The following is a 12,672-nucleotide window of genomic DNA, read 5'->3' on the forward strand; positions in this document are numbered from 1 at the left end:
TGTCTAATGTGGTCGTCTCTGTTCCTCAGCCATAGAAATGGTGGTGTTTCTGTGATCTAACGTGTCTAATGTGGTCGTCTCTGTTCCTCAGCCATAGACATCGTGGTGGCGCTGAAGGACGTCAGTGCCGTCGAGGGCACCAAAGCCTGCCTGGAGGCCAAGATCTCTGCCCAGGACATCAAGTCCATGAAGTGGTACCACAACGACAAGCTGCTGGTGGCCAGCGAGCGCCTCCAGTTCGTCACCAAAGGGACCAAGCAGCGGCTGGTCTACAGCAGGGCCTTCGCCTCCGACCAGGGCCGGTACAAGCTGATGGTGGGCAAGGTGGAGTCCACCTGCAACCTGGCCGTCGAGAGTAAGAGGCTTTTTCTTCAAATTCTACCAGTGGTTATCCCTCAATCGTTTACATTCCATACCTCTGAGTGTGTACCGAATGGAATAGGGTCAGATTCCATTCTGATTCATAGGGCTACGATTTGATTATAAATCGATTCATCGATCTCGATTCCAATAAATTATTTATTTCCCCCTTCACAGTATGACTAATAAACCATAATGATCCATAATGAAAACACATTAATTTACTTCCATTGTCTTTTGTTACACTACAAACAAACAAAAACATTACGCAGCTTTTGATTCTTGACATTTGACTATCTCTTGTTATTAAAATCTGTTTACCATGGACAACAACATGTGCATTCCCGAATAAAGTTCAAACGTTGGATTTAGTCACGATTTAGGCTCATCATCTCATCTCGTATAATCTTTACCAGAGGTGAACATCGTGAGACACATGGAGGACAAGGTGTGCTCCGAGTCCCAGAACGTGACGTTCGAGGTGGAGGTGTCTCACCCCGCCATCGACCCTCTCTGGACCCTCAAGGGCCAGCCGCTGAAGGCCGGGCCCAAGTACAAGCTGGAGACCAAAGCCAAGGTCCACAGCCTGACCATCGTCGACACCATGAAGGACGAGGAGGGCCAGTACAGCTTCCACGCCGGAGAGCAGACCTCCAGCGCCATGCTGACCGTCTCCGGTACGTCTCGACTCATCTAGACCTGAGGAAGCTTTTAACCACTTTAACCAATTATTTTAAACTTAGTTAGTTGTTGAAAAGTAGCAGATCTACAAGCCTCGCTGAGCTTGTAGATGTGTGCTTTTGTAAAATAACTACATATTTCCAAAAATACATAGACAGATATGATTGAAATACACAAAAAAGAAAATATTGAATAGTAATTCCACCTTGAGCAAGCTGAGCAATTCCCCCCCTCCCTACCACCAGGTGGCGCCATCACGCGGCCCTTAAAGGACGTGACGGTGGCAGAGTCCCAGACGGCGGTGCTGGAGTGCGAGGTGGCCAACGCCAAGGCGGACGGCCGCTGGCTGAAGGACGGCCACACGCTGGACCTCAGCGACAACGTGGAGAGCAAGACGGACGGAGCGGTCAGGAGGCTGTTCGTCCACATCACCAGACCTCAGGACGTCGGGGAGTACACCTACCAGGTGGCCACGTCCAAGACCAGCGCCGCCCTAAAGGTGGAAGGTACGTGTTACACTGGCTCCCAGAGTGGGGGTCCCCAGGGGACGTATTAGACAAACAGGGTGGAGGGTACGGAATTATTTTTTATTATTTATTTTTTTTCCATTTTCTTTTCTTTATTTTTTTTGCGGAAATAGTTGATCTGTTATTTGATCTCAAAGGAATGTGATTAGGCCATTATATAATAATTGTTACTGCTACTGCTTACTCTCCTATACTTTTATAATTCCTTTTTTACTGCGTTCTCTGAAAGAAGTTTAATACCATTTTGGATATATTTGGATATTATATTCACAGTTCACACAGTGAGTCAAAACCTTTTACTACAAAAAGAAAATATGATGGAAGGATGCCAGGGCTGCATTCATCAATCTCTGCATACATCAATGAATTGACACCAAATAAATGACAAAATCTTATTAACAGCTTTAGAACTTTTTATATTTTTTGCATTGTGAGCTATTCGTCAGACGAATACAGTTTAAAATACATTGACATTATTTTAAACTAAGTAATTAAACCCCTATTTTTTTTCTTTAAATCTTTTTTTTGATAAATACCACGCACAAAAATGTAGTATTGATACAATCGATTTTTTGCATAGCAAAACCTATTCGATACCGATTATTTGCATTGCAAAACGATACGATACGATACATAGTCAATGTTGCTGTTTTAATTTCGATATACTTCGATTCTTGAAATTAAAATAGATTTTTCGATGCAGTTACTACGGTATATCGTTACACCCCTAAAACCAACCCTCTCTTCCTTCCGGTGTGTTCCTTTTGCAGCGGTGAAGGTGAAGAAGACCCTGAAGAACCAGACGGTGACGGAGACCCAGGAGGCTGTGTTCAGCCTGGAGCTGACCCACGGAGACGTGAAGGGAGCCCAGTGGATCAAGAACAACGTGGAGCTCCGCAGCGGGGACAAGTACGAGGTGCTGTCGGAGGGCTTCGTCCACACGCTGAAGGTCAAGGGCTGCGGCACGGCCGACGAGTCCGTCTACTCCTTCAAGCTGGGGAAGCTGTCCGCCAGCGCCAGGCTCAGCGTGGAGAGTGAGTAGTAATAATAATAATAATAATGAATTTTATTTGTATTGCACTTTTCATTCACAGGGAAGCCCAGGGTGCTACATGGTTAAAAACATAATAATCAATCATAGAAGGTTAAAAACAGGGTTATCAAAACAGTGCAAAGCGACAACAGTTCAACACGAAAAAGCCTTCCGAAACAGGAAGGTTTTCAGGTTCTGTTTTAAAACATTCCACAGTCTGCGACACTCTCCAGTCCATGTGGGAGGCTGTTCCACAGGCGTGGTGATGCCGAGCAGAAGGCCCGGTCCCCCAATGGTGCGCAGATTGGTATCAGGAACCTGGAGCAGAAATTTGTTTGCAGATCCGAGGGTGCGGGTGGAGGTTGTTTTTGGAGGGTTGATTAGTTTCTGTAGGTAGGGAGGGGCGTGACCATTTTAAATGTTTAACTCAAATCTTTGCTTCTGGGGGCGTCCCTGGAACAACATATTTTCAGATGGGCTCGGTGGCCAAATATATATAATTTTTTGGGATCCTTGACATGAAAAACGACTGATATAGAAACATAGGTTTTTCAGAAAATTGTCAGGATTTAAGAAGGCATTCGTAGAATCTTGTGTCAGGTCTAAATGAATCAATTAATATTAAATTGATATATATATTTTTTTACAGCGATCAAGATCGTGAAGAAGATCAAGGACGTGACTGCTCTGCTGGACGCCACGGCGTCCTTCGAGCTGAGCCTGTCCCACGACGACGTGCCCGTCCGCTGGATGTTGAACGGAGTGGAGATAAAGCACAGCGAGCGCTGCAAGGTCCAGTGTGAGAAGAAGGCCCACAAGCTGACCGTCCAGAGGGTGGACGCCAGCACTGCCGGGGAGTACACCGCCATTGTGGGACACCTGCAGTGCACCGCCATGCTAACCTGTGAAGGTAAGAGTCCAAAAGAACACACCCAAAGCTTACAGTATAGTCTTCACGGGTCCAAAGAAATGGACCCGTCCGATTCCCGTGACAATTTGGTCCCATTCTGACTTTCTCTCTTTTCTTATGAACTCGATTTGTTTCCGAGATCTGATCATTTCCAAGATTTTAATGACCCATGATTGTACATTTTACACTCTCAAGAGATAAATTGTTGTTAAACATCTGCATTACTTAAACAAGAAGTCTACACAATTAGAGAATGTAGAACTTAAGAATTGTTATTTTTGATCAACGTTTGCCTGTTGTCTCCAACCAACATCAATACGGCATGGAATTGCGGACAAAATCTTATCCGAACGACAACAAAATCATTTGGGTCTGAGAGGCTAAATGTCATCAAATGGTGGTTCCGTGGCTCAAATGCCGTATAAATAATGGACCTTGATATGAAAAGGGTTGCAAACTGTTACTGTTACTAAAACAATGCTTCATATCTACGGCGTGTTTCCTAACGTTACGTTCCGTGTTGGTTTCCAGCCCTGCGCGTCACCAAGCCCCTGAAGGACGTGGCGGTCCCAGAGACCCAGGTGGCCACGTTCGAGTGCGAGACGTCCCACTTCAACGTGCCGTCCACCTGGCTGAAGGACGGCGTGGAGATCGAGATGAGCGAGAAGTTCAGGATCGTGGTCCAGGGCAAGCTTCACCAGCTGAAGATCATGAACACCAGCCGGGAGGACTCCGCAGAGTACACCTTTATCTGTGGGAACGACCGCGTGTCCGCCACGCTCACCGTTAGCCGTAAGTTCCCCCGTTATCTGTCACTGTCAGCCTGCCGTAAGTTCACTTTTATCTGTCACTGTCAGCCGTAAGTTCACCTTTATCTGTCACTGTCAGCCGTAAGTTCACCTTTATCTATCACTGTCAGCCATATGTTCACCTTTATCTGTCACTGTCAGCTGTAAGTTCACCTTTATCTATCACTGTCAGCCATATGTTCACCTTTATCTGTCACTGTCAGCCCGCCGTAAGTTCACTTTTTATCTGTCACTGTCAGCTGTAAGTTCACCTTTATCTGCAGTCAACAAACAGACCTCAATAGCTAACCTAATGCGTACGCCTCTCTCTCTCTCCACACCACACAGTAACCTAATGCATATGCCTCTCTCTCTCTCCACGCCACACAGCTGTCCTGATCACGGCCATGCTGAAGGACCTGAACGCCAAGGAGAGAGACACCATCACGTTCGAGGTGAACGTCAACTACGAGAGCATCACCTACAAGTGGCTGAAGAACGGCGTGGAGATCAAGTCGTCGGACCGCTGCCAGGCGCGCAGCAAGCAGCTCACGCACTCCCTCACCATCAGGAACGTGCACTTCGGAGACGGAGGAGAGTACAAGTTTGTGGCGGGCGCCGCCGCGTCGTCGGCTACGCTCTACGTTGAAGGTGAGAGTCGTTTTATTACTAGGCATGTAACGATATATCGTATATCGATATATATATCGATGTTAATCCCGACGACCCTACTACTTTCAGTAGTAGGGTTCTGTAGAGGGGAGCTGTGTGACTGTGCCCAGGTGATGGTCGTTGATGCTCATTAATACATCAAGGAAGGCAATTATGTTTTATGCACTGTCAAAAGTAATGCTACTTCTTTTGCAATGCAGTTAAATAAAAAATGTGAAAGAAGCTAGGTGGGGAAGATACATTATATAAAATAAAAATAAAACGGTAATTTTTCTGGAAAATATTTTCTGTTTAAAATATTGTGAAAAGTCGTATCGTGAACCTCATATCGTGATACGAATCGTATCGTGAGTTGAGTGAATCGTTACATGCCTATTTACTACCAATCAACAGCACTGCAGATCTGAGTCAGTTAATTTATTATCGCTCATAGTTTTTGTATTTGTTTAATACTACATTGCAGGTTCGTACAATACATGTAATGCATTTCATCCGTAATATTTTGTTCTGCTTGTTTAATTCATCCTGCATAACTGTTATTGTTTTGTTTTTTAATTACATTACAAACGTAAATTAATAATACACAAAAAATAAAGAAAGTAGACGAATGAAGCGAAAGGAAAGGAAAGGAAATGCAAGACATTTATACATACAAGACTTTTCCCCTTCATGTATTTCTGAAATCCATTTACTCCAGTTCATCTGAAATTATTCGTTTTCACATTTAACATAATATCATGAAATTGATATTTATATGAAGTTAATTATTGTCTTGGTTATCTACTGTGCCTAGCCAATATTTACGTAAGTGATTGATTGATTGTTTTTGCAGAGTATGTTTTTAAATGTATTTCTCTGTCGTCGTGTCTCTTTGCGTCGTAGCTCGTCTGATCGAGTTCACCAAGAAGATCAAAGACATCAAGATCACGGAGAAGAAGAAGGCCATCTTTGAGTGTGAGGTTTCTGAGCCCAACGTGCAGGTGGTGTGGATGAAGGACGGACAGGAACTGGACCTGTCTGAGGAGAGGTGAGTGAAAAGTGGAATATTTCCCTCTGAGATGTAATTGTCGTCCAAAGTTTAAATATTGAGATTACAACAACGTTTCTGCGCCACAGAAATAAATGAGAAATGCATGTTGTGTACTTCATTGTATGGATTGTGCAACAGATTTGTTCTCTCACACATTTCTAAAGCAGAGCTTCCGTCATACAATGAAACCCTATTTTAAATCAAAGTTAGATGTTCTTTTTTTAACCAGCGTGAGTGACCCTTCCTCCTGTCCACGCAGGTTCGTGGTGACGACGGAGAAGTTCCTGCACCGGTTCATGATCCAGACCGTCCGCCTGTCGGACGCCGGCGAGTACTCGGTCGTGGCCGGCGCCAGCGTGTCCAAGGCTCAGCTGATCGTGGAGGGAAGAGACGTCAGGATCTCTGAGCCCGCAGAGAGAGAAATCACTGTGAGTTTTAATATCTCTGAGCCCGCAGAGAGAGAAATCACTGAGTTTTATTATCTGAGCCCCCAGAGGGAGAGAAATCACTGTGAATTTTAATATCTCTGAGCTCGCAGAGAGAGGAATCACTGAGTTGTATTATCTCTGAGCTCGCAGAGAGAGGAATCACTGAGTTTTATTATCTGAGCCCGCAGAGAGAGAAATCGCTGTGAATTTTAATATCTCAGAGCCCGCAGAGAGAGAAATCACTGAGTTTTAACTAGTGGAGATGAGTTTGGTTGCGCTCTGGAAATAGCAGATCTACACAAGCTCACAAGCACAACGCGTTGTGAGCTTGTAGAGCTTGTAGATGTAGCAGATAAGTTTAGGGATAAGGTGTAAGGTGTAAGGTGCATGATAGGGCCCTACGACTAAAACCACATCAGAATTTGCTGTCAAAAGCAACACTATATCAGTCTCAATCGGTAACAGTCAGACCTTGTGCTGTAACGAGTGCGTGTGACCTTCTCTCCCAGGTGCTGGAGAAGCAGAGGGCCACCTTTGAGTTCGAGGTGAGCGAGGAGGAGGTGGAGGGTCGCTGGCTGAGGAACGGCGTGGAGCTCCACTTCTCAGTGGAGGAGAGGTTCACCTACGTCAACGTCAGGAAGGTCCACCGCCTCACCATCTCCGAGACCTACCGCAGCGACGCCGGGGAATACACCTTCATCGCCGGGAAGAACCGCAGCACCATGAGCCTGCGCGTCAACGGTAGGTGGAGTCCACCTGTAGCACTCGGAGCAGTCGCTATACGACCAGGGATAAGATATGACACGCTTGCCCTGTAGGACGTTAAAGCAATAAGCCACAAGAGGTCTCAGGTTACCGTTTATTTTACAATGGGTGAGACATGAGCGCAGCGAGTGTCTCCAACCCTTCCTTGGCTTCCTTGGTCTCAACTGCGCATGTTTCTTTCCTTCCATGGAGCAGGGTTGCCAAGTCTGCTTTTAATTCCCGCAACTTTTGGCTTCCTTTTTTCCAGAGATCCTTTTCTTTATAGGCTAATTATTAGTATAATAAGTTACTAAAACATTAATTATCATAGAATTACATAGTATTCATAATGATAAATGCATCAAATCTTTTTTTTTTTGATTATATGGTCATATTATTGGGTTTGTTTTGGCTTGTTTTTGGAGGTGGGTTGGCTTATTTCCGTCACGAGTTGGCAACACTGCCATGGAGCAACATGGCGTCGCCCGTACGGTCTTCGTGTCTCGTCCTCTTTAGACAGCCCTTGGTTTTTAGTCAGCCAGTGTGACGGGGGAATAGGAGGCGCTTGATGTCTTTACGAGGCCCTCCGGAGCTACACATTCACAGTCATATGAGCGCGGGCGGTGCTTAGACGCCCACACGGCATAGGCTCCACCAGAGAGCTCCAGACTTCCGTCTCCAGAGCAACATCAGTGACGTCTCTCTCTCTCTGCAGCCCCTGAACCCCCCCAGATCGTCCAGCACATGGAGCCCCAGTCGGTGGACGCCGGTAAGCCGGCCCGCTTCTCGGTGCAGGTGGTGGGCGTGCCACAGCCCCAGGTCTCCTGGTTCAAGAACTCCCAGGCTCTGGCTCCCGGCTTCAAGGTCAAGTTCCTTCACGACGGCAACGAGCACACGCTGCTCCTCATCGAGGTGTTCCCCGAAGACGCCGCCGTCTACAACTGCCAGGCCAAGAACGACTACGGAACGGCCACCAGCACGGCCTCGCTCAACGTGGAAGGTACAGGGAAATACTTACTTACTTAGGCCCGTCGCTCCCAGTGGAGCATAGGCCATCAACGACTCTTCTCCATCCAACGGGGTTTTGGGGCTGTTCTTTCTGCCTCTCCCCAGCTGATTCCCTGTCTCTTCAGCTCTGCCTCAGTGTCCCGCCTCCCGGTGTTCTTAGGCCGCCCTCTCTTCCGCTTCCCGTGGGGGTTCCAAGTCAGTGCCTGGCGCGTTGTACTTAGCTGCCGGTTTCCTCAGGGTGTGGCCATTCCATCCCCACTTTCTCCTTAGGATCTGTTTCTCCACTGGTTCCTGGCTCCCTTTCCTCCAGAGTTCTTCACTTCTGATTTTGTTTGGCCACCAGATCTTGAAAATGCGCTTCAGACAGCTGTCTGGATCCTCTTGCAATGTCCTCTTAGTCCTCCTCCACGTCTCTGAACCGTAGAGCAGTATGGATTTGACGTTGGAATTGAAGATCCGCACTTTGGTTTTCAAGGCAGGGAAATACAGTATATATAGTACCGTGTGACTGGAACCACACATTGTACTCAAAGTACAGTGGTTCCCAAACCTTTTCATGCCAAGGACCCCCAAATTGACCTTTTATCTGTGCGTGTGTGTGTGTGTGTGTCTGTCCAGTGTCTGAGGCGGTGTCTCCAGATACAGCCGTTCCCATGACCCCTCCCGTGGTCATCTCTGCCATCGCTGACACCTCCGCCAGAGAGGGCGAGTCGGCACGCTTCCAGTGCCGCGTCCGCGGAGACGGTAACCACGACAACCTCTGATGTTCTATTCCCTGCTCGTCCAAACAAACTGTACCATTAGATTAACTACTTTAACAATGTAGCGTCCCTATAATTCACTCTGTAAAATAAATAACCCTGCAAGACGCAGATATACAGTATTTCTACTCGCAAACCTTACTACTACTTTGTAATGCTAGAGGAAATTATGTAAAAAAAAAACAAGTTTCATGCAAATAAATAAATTATGCAAAAATAGTTTCTTGGTGTTTCTGCCATCAATCAGATGCTATATTAAGTTGAGATACTGTGCCAAGTATGGATATTTGACCTTGTATGCTTCGCTCTCTCCAGACGTGAAGATCGCGTGGTTCCGCGGGCAGACGGAGCTGAGGCAGTCGGAGGCCGTCAGGATCTCCCAGTTTGACGACAGCTGTCAGCTGGAGATCTCGCGGGTCTACGCGGAGGACGTGGGGCAGTACCGCTGCACGGCCACCAACAGGGGGGGCACTGTGTCCTGCTCTGCCGCGCTGCGCTTGGACGGTGAGTGTTTTTAATTGACCGCTGTCACTGTTCTAATGTCCTGCTCCTCCACACTTTGTTTTTGTTTGGAGTTACTCCATACTCCTTGCTCTTCGCGCACACGCGTTGTCGTTCACTTCCCTGTATACGGATCAGAAAGAATATCTGCTAATCTTGGGAGCTCTCGTGGTTTTGACCAGATGGATATACTAAGGTCTTCATTTCTGACTTCTGACCCGCCTCTCGTTCAAAATATGAACGCGAGGGATTATTCAGCGACTTTTTATCGTAACCATAGCGAGGTAAGCAAGCAAAAATATGTCTCTCTCTGAAATCCCTGATCGACTAATTTCCAGGGATTTTGGACATCACAATATCGTGATATGGCATCTTAAGTGTCATCTTTTCCCGATTTTAATTCTACCGCCACATTCTATCTTTTAGATATGGGGGGATTTTATATAGAATTGTATATAGAATTAAAAGCCAAATACCTCAATATGGAAATGTTGGACCATATCGAGGTATTTGGCTTTTTAACCCCCACATCGCCCAGCCCTATAAGTTGACGTATCGTATTACGCACAACAACGCACCACGACTCTGAAAGGCTTCCGCAAACGTTGCTTCCTTCCAGGGACCAAAAAGCCCCCCTGCATGGACGTCTCCATGGTCAGCCTAAAGAAAGCCTCCGTGGGCCAAAAAAAGCCCACGTTCATCCAGCCCATAGTAAGCTGCAGCGTGGCCCACGGCGCCGTGGCTCGCTTCCACGCCCGCGTGGTGCCCGGCGGCGGCGACGGCGACAGGCCCCAGATCTCCTGGTTCCACGAGCAGCGGCCCGTGCAGCCCTCCAGGAACCTGGTGTTCCACTTCGACGACGCCACGGCCACGGCCACGCTGATCATAGTGGACGCGTTCTCGGAGCACGCCGGGCGATACACGTGCCGGGCCACCAACGGCGCCGGCGAGGCGGCGTGCTCCGCGACGCTGAGCGTGACCAAACAGGAAGGTAAAAAAAAAGGCAAAAAACTTCTGGATCCGAAGTCCGGAAGAGAAGCCTGCCGCCCATTCCTCCTCCTCCTCCTCACTCCTCCTCCCCAAATCACCTCCCTTACCCACCGGAAGAGAAGCCTGCCGCCCCCTCCTCCTTCTCCTCCTCACTACTCCTCCCCAAATCACCTCCCTTACCCACCGGAAGAGAAGCCTGCCGCCCCCTCCTCCTTCTCCTCCTCCACCCCAAATCACCTCCCTTACCCACCGGAAGAGAAGCCTGCCGCCCCCTCCTCCTCCTCCTCCTCCTCCTCCCCCAATCACGCCCCTTACCCACTGGAAGAGAAGCCTGCCGCCCCCTCCTCCTCCTCCTCACTACTCCTCCCCAAATCACCTCCCTTACCCACCGGAAGAGAAGCCTGCCGCCCCCTCCTCCTCCTCCTCCTCCTCCTCCTTCTCCTCCACCCCAAATCACCTCCCTTACCCACCGGAAGAGAAGCCTGCCGCCCCCTCCTCCTCCTCCTCCTCCTCCTCCTCCTCCACCCCAAATCACCTTCCTTACCCACCGGAAGAGAAACCTGCCGCCCCCTCCTCCTCCTCCTCCTCACTCCTCCTCCCCCAATCACGCCCTTACCCACTGGAAGAGAAGCCTGCCACCTCCTCTTCCTCCTCCTCCTCCTCCTCCTCACTCCTCCCCAAATCACTCCCCTAACCCACCACAAGTAAACGAGGCACCTCCTCTGAACCTGCCATCACCACTCGTCCTTATATGGTCGATGATGTCGCCATGGAAACCTTGTATGTCGACCTCCACTTACAGCACTCCTCCTCCTTAGGTTCACTTCCAGCTGACAAACTCCTCCATCCTTTCATCCTTCCATCCATCCATCCATCCATCCTGTCTGGGGTTCTATTAGTCTGTACTAATGTCACGGGCACCGTTGTTCAACAGAACGAGCATCTTCGATAGCCAGGCCAGGTTGTGCTCCTCCGGTGGATCGCTCCAGGCTTTCTGTCCACACTAATCTAAAGGAATCTCTCTCTTCTTTCACAGAGACTCAAGTGACACAGCAGCACGTTGAAGCCAAAGTAGAGGAAGAAGTCAAAGGTAGGCACGACACACTTTATCATTAGTAGTAGTATTGGTATAGTATTATTACATACAGTACACAAAACTTAACCATTTCAACATTTGTACTGGAGGAAAAGGAACGGTTCAACCAAATATTTCCCTTGGAAGTAGTCTATTAATGGCTTTGATAGTTTGTGTCATAATGTGATTCATGAACGACTAAAACATGCACTGACTTTAGACGGGGAACAGATTTTTATTTGGTTGAACTGGTACCTTTTAGCAGATATGAATGATCAGAAAGCATGCCATGTCTGTACCGTATGTGTCATGAAAGTATTGACATTCTGTGTTATTGAATTTGCTGTTACTGTTGAGAATATGCCATCATTTCTCCCAGGAGAGCACTGACAGACATGCTTGTACCAATTTTTGGAAACGTGGGGTTTGCATCCATAAAAAAGAAAACGACAAAAAAAAAACTCTCTTTTTGGCATGACGGAAAACGTGCAGGATGTGTATCTTTTAAAACCTTAAAAGATATATGGAATCGTTTCACTGTTGCACCTGGAACCTGATGATTTCCTCCTGCAAACAAATATATCTTAGACTGGCTTGCAGATAGTGGGATGTGATTCCTGTGGTTTGCACTCTAAATAACACCAGTAAACCTTATTAGTTCGAATAAACGCCTTCTCACTCAATTCTAGAGCTTCCTTTATGGGCAAGTTTAAAACGATAACAATCTGATGGAGAGCTCTGATTCTCTGTGCATCGTTTGTCCCTCTGGTGAGGATTAGAAAGGGCGTTTATTCTCCTGTCTGCAAGTCAGGTAAGAATTATTATCCCCCGAGGCAAAAATATCTATACGCTCAAAGAGACGTCAGTTTATTCTGGGAACATTTCCTGCTTCTTAGTAATTTGTAAGTAATTTGTTTTGAAGAAATTTCCACAGAAGAAGGATCAAAACCTCCAGCAGGTTTCTAATAAAAAGACTTGCGTTTATTCGAACAAATATGGTGAGTTGACATTGTTACTTTCTATGGCTTTGTGTCTTGCAGCATGCCATTTAATATTTCCATTAATGATTTCATTCAAATTTCTTTTTGAAAGCCTTTTCTCGCTTTCTGCCCCCCGCGGCCTGTTGTTGTACTGACGGCTGTGTCTCCTTTCTGTTCCGCAGAG

The 12,672-nt window shown here is 47.3% G+C and overlaps 1 protein-coding gene across 1 annotated transcript in view; it reads left to right on the forward strand.

Annotated features, from left to right (window-relative positions):
- ttn.2 (titin, tandem duplicate 2) overlaps positions 1-12,672 on the forward strand; it is a 251,946-nt gene that overhangs the window by 34,983 nt on the left and 204,291 nt on the right. The window contains exons 22-35 of the mRNA XM_080785291.1: positions 92-355; positions 777-1,037; positions 1,287-1,547; positions 2,339-2,602; positions 3,251-3,511; positions 4,043-4,303; positions 4,690-4,950; positions 5,854-5,998; positions 6,261-6,429; positions 6,939-7,170; positions 7,889-8,173; positions 8,800-8,925; positions 9,258-9,446; positions 11,470-11,523. Coding sequence (XP_080641417.1) covers positions 92-355; positions 777-1,037; positions 1,287-1,547; positions 2,339-2,602; positions 3,251-3,511; positions 4,043-4,303; positions 4,690-4,950; positions 5,854-5,998; positions 6,261-6,429; positions 6,939-7,170; positions 7,889-8,173; positions 8,800-8,925; positions 9,258-9,446; positions 11,470-11,523 — 3,033 coding nt within the window. The remainder of the gene's footprint in view (positions 1-91; positions 356-776; positions 1,038-1,286; positions 1,548-2,338; positions 2,603-3,250; positions 3,512-4,042; positions 4,304-4,689; positions 4,951-5,853; positions 5,999-6,260; positions 6,430-6,938; positions 7,171-7,888; positions 8,174-8,799; positions 8,926-9,257; positions 9,447-11,469; positions 11,524-12,672) is intronic.

Source organism: Protomyctophum bolini (genome assembly GCF_963924005.1).
Source record: "Protomyctophum bolini genome assembly, chromosome: 16".
Taxonomy (NCBI): Eukaryota; Metazoa; Chordata; class Actinopteri; order Myctophiformes; family Myctophidae; genus Protomyctophum; species Protomyctophum bolini.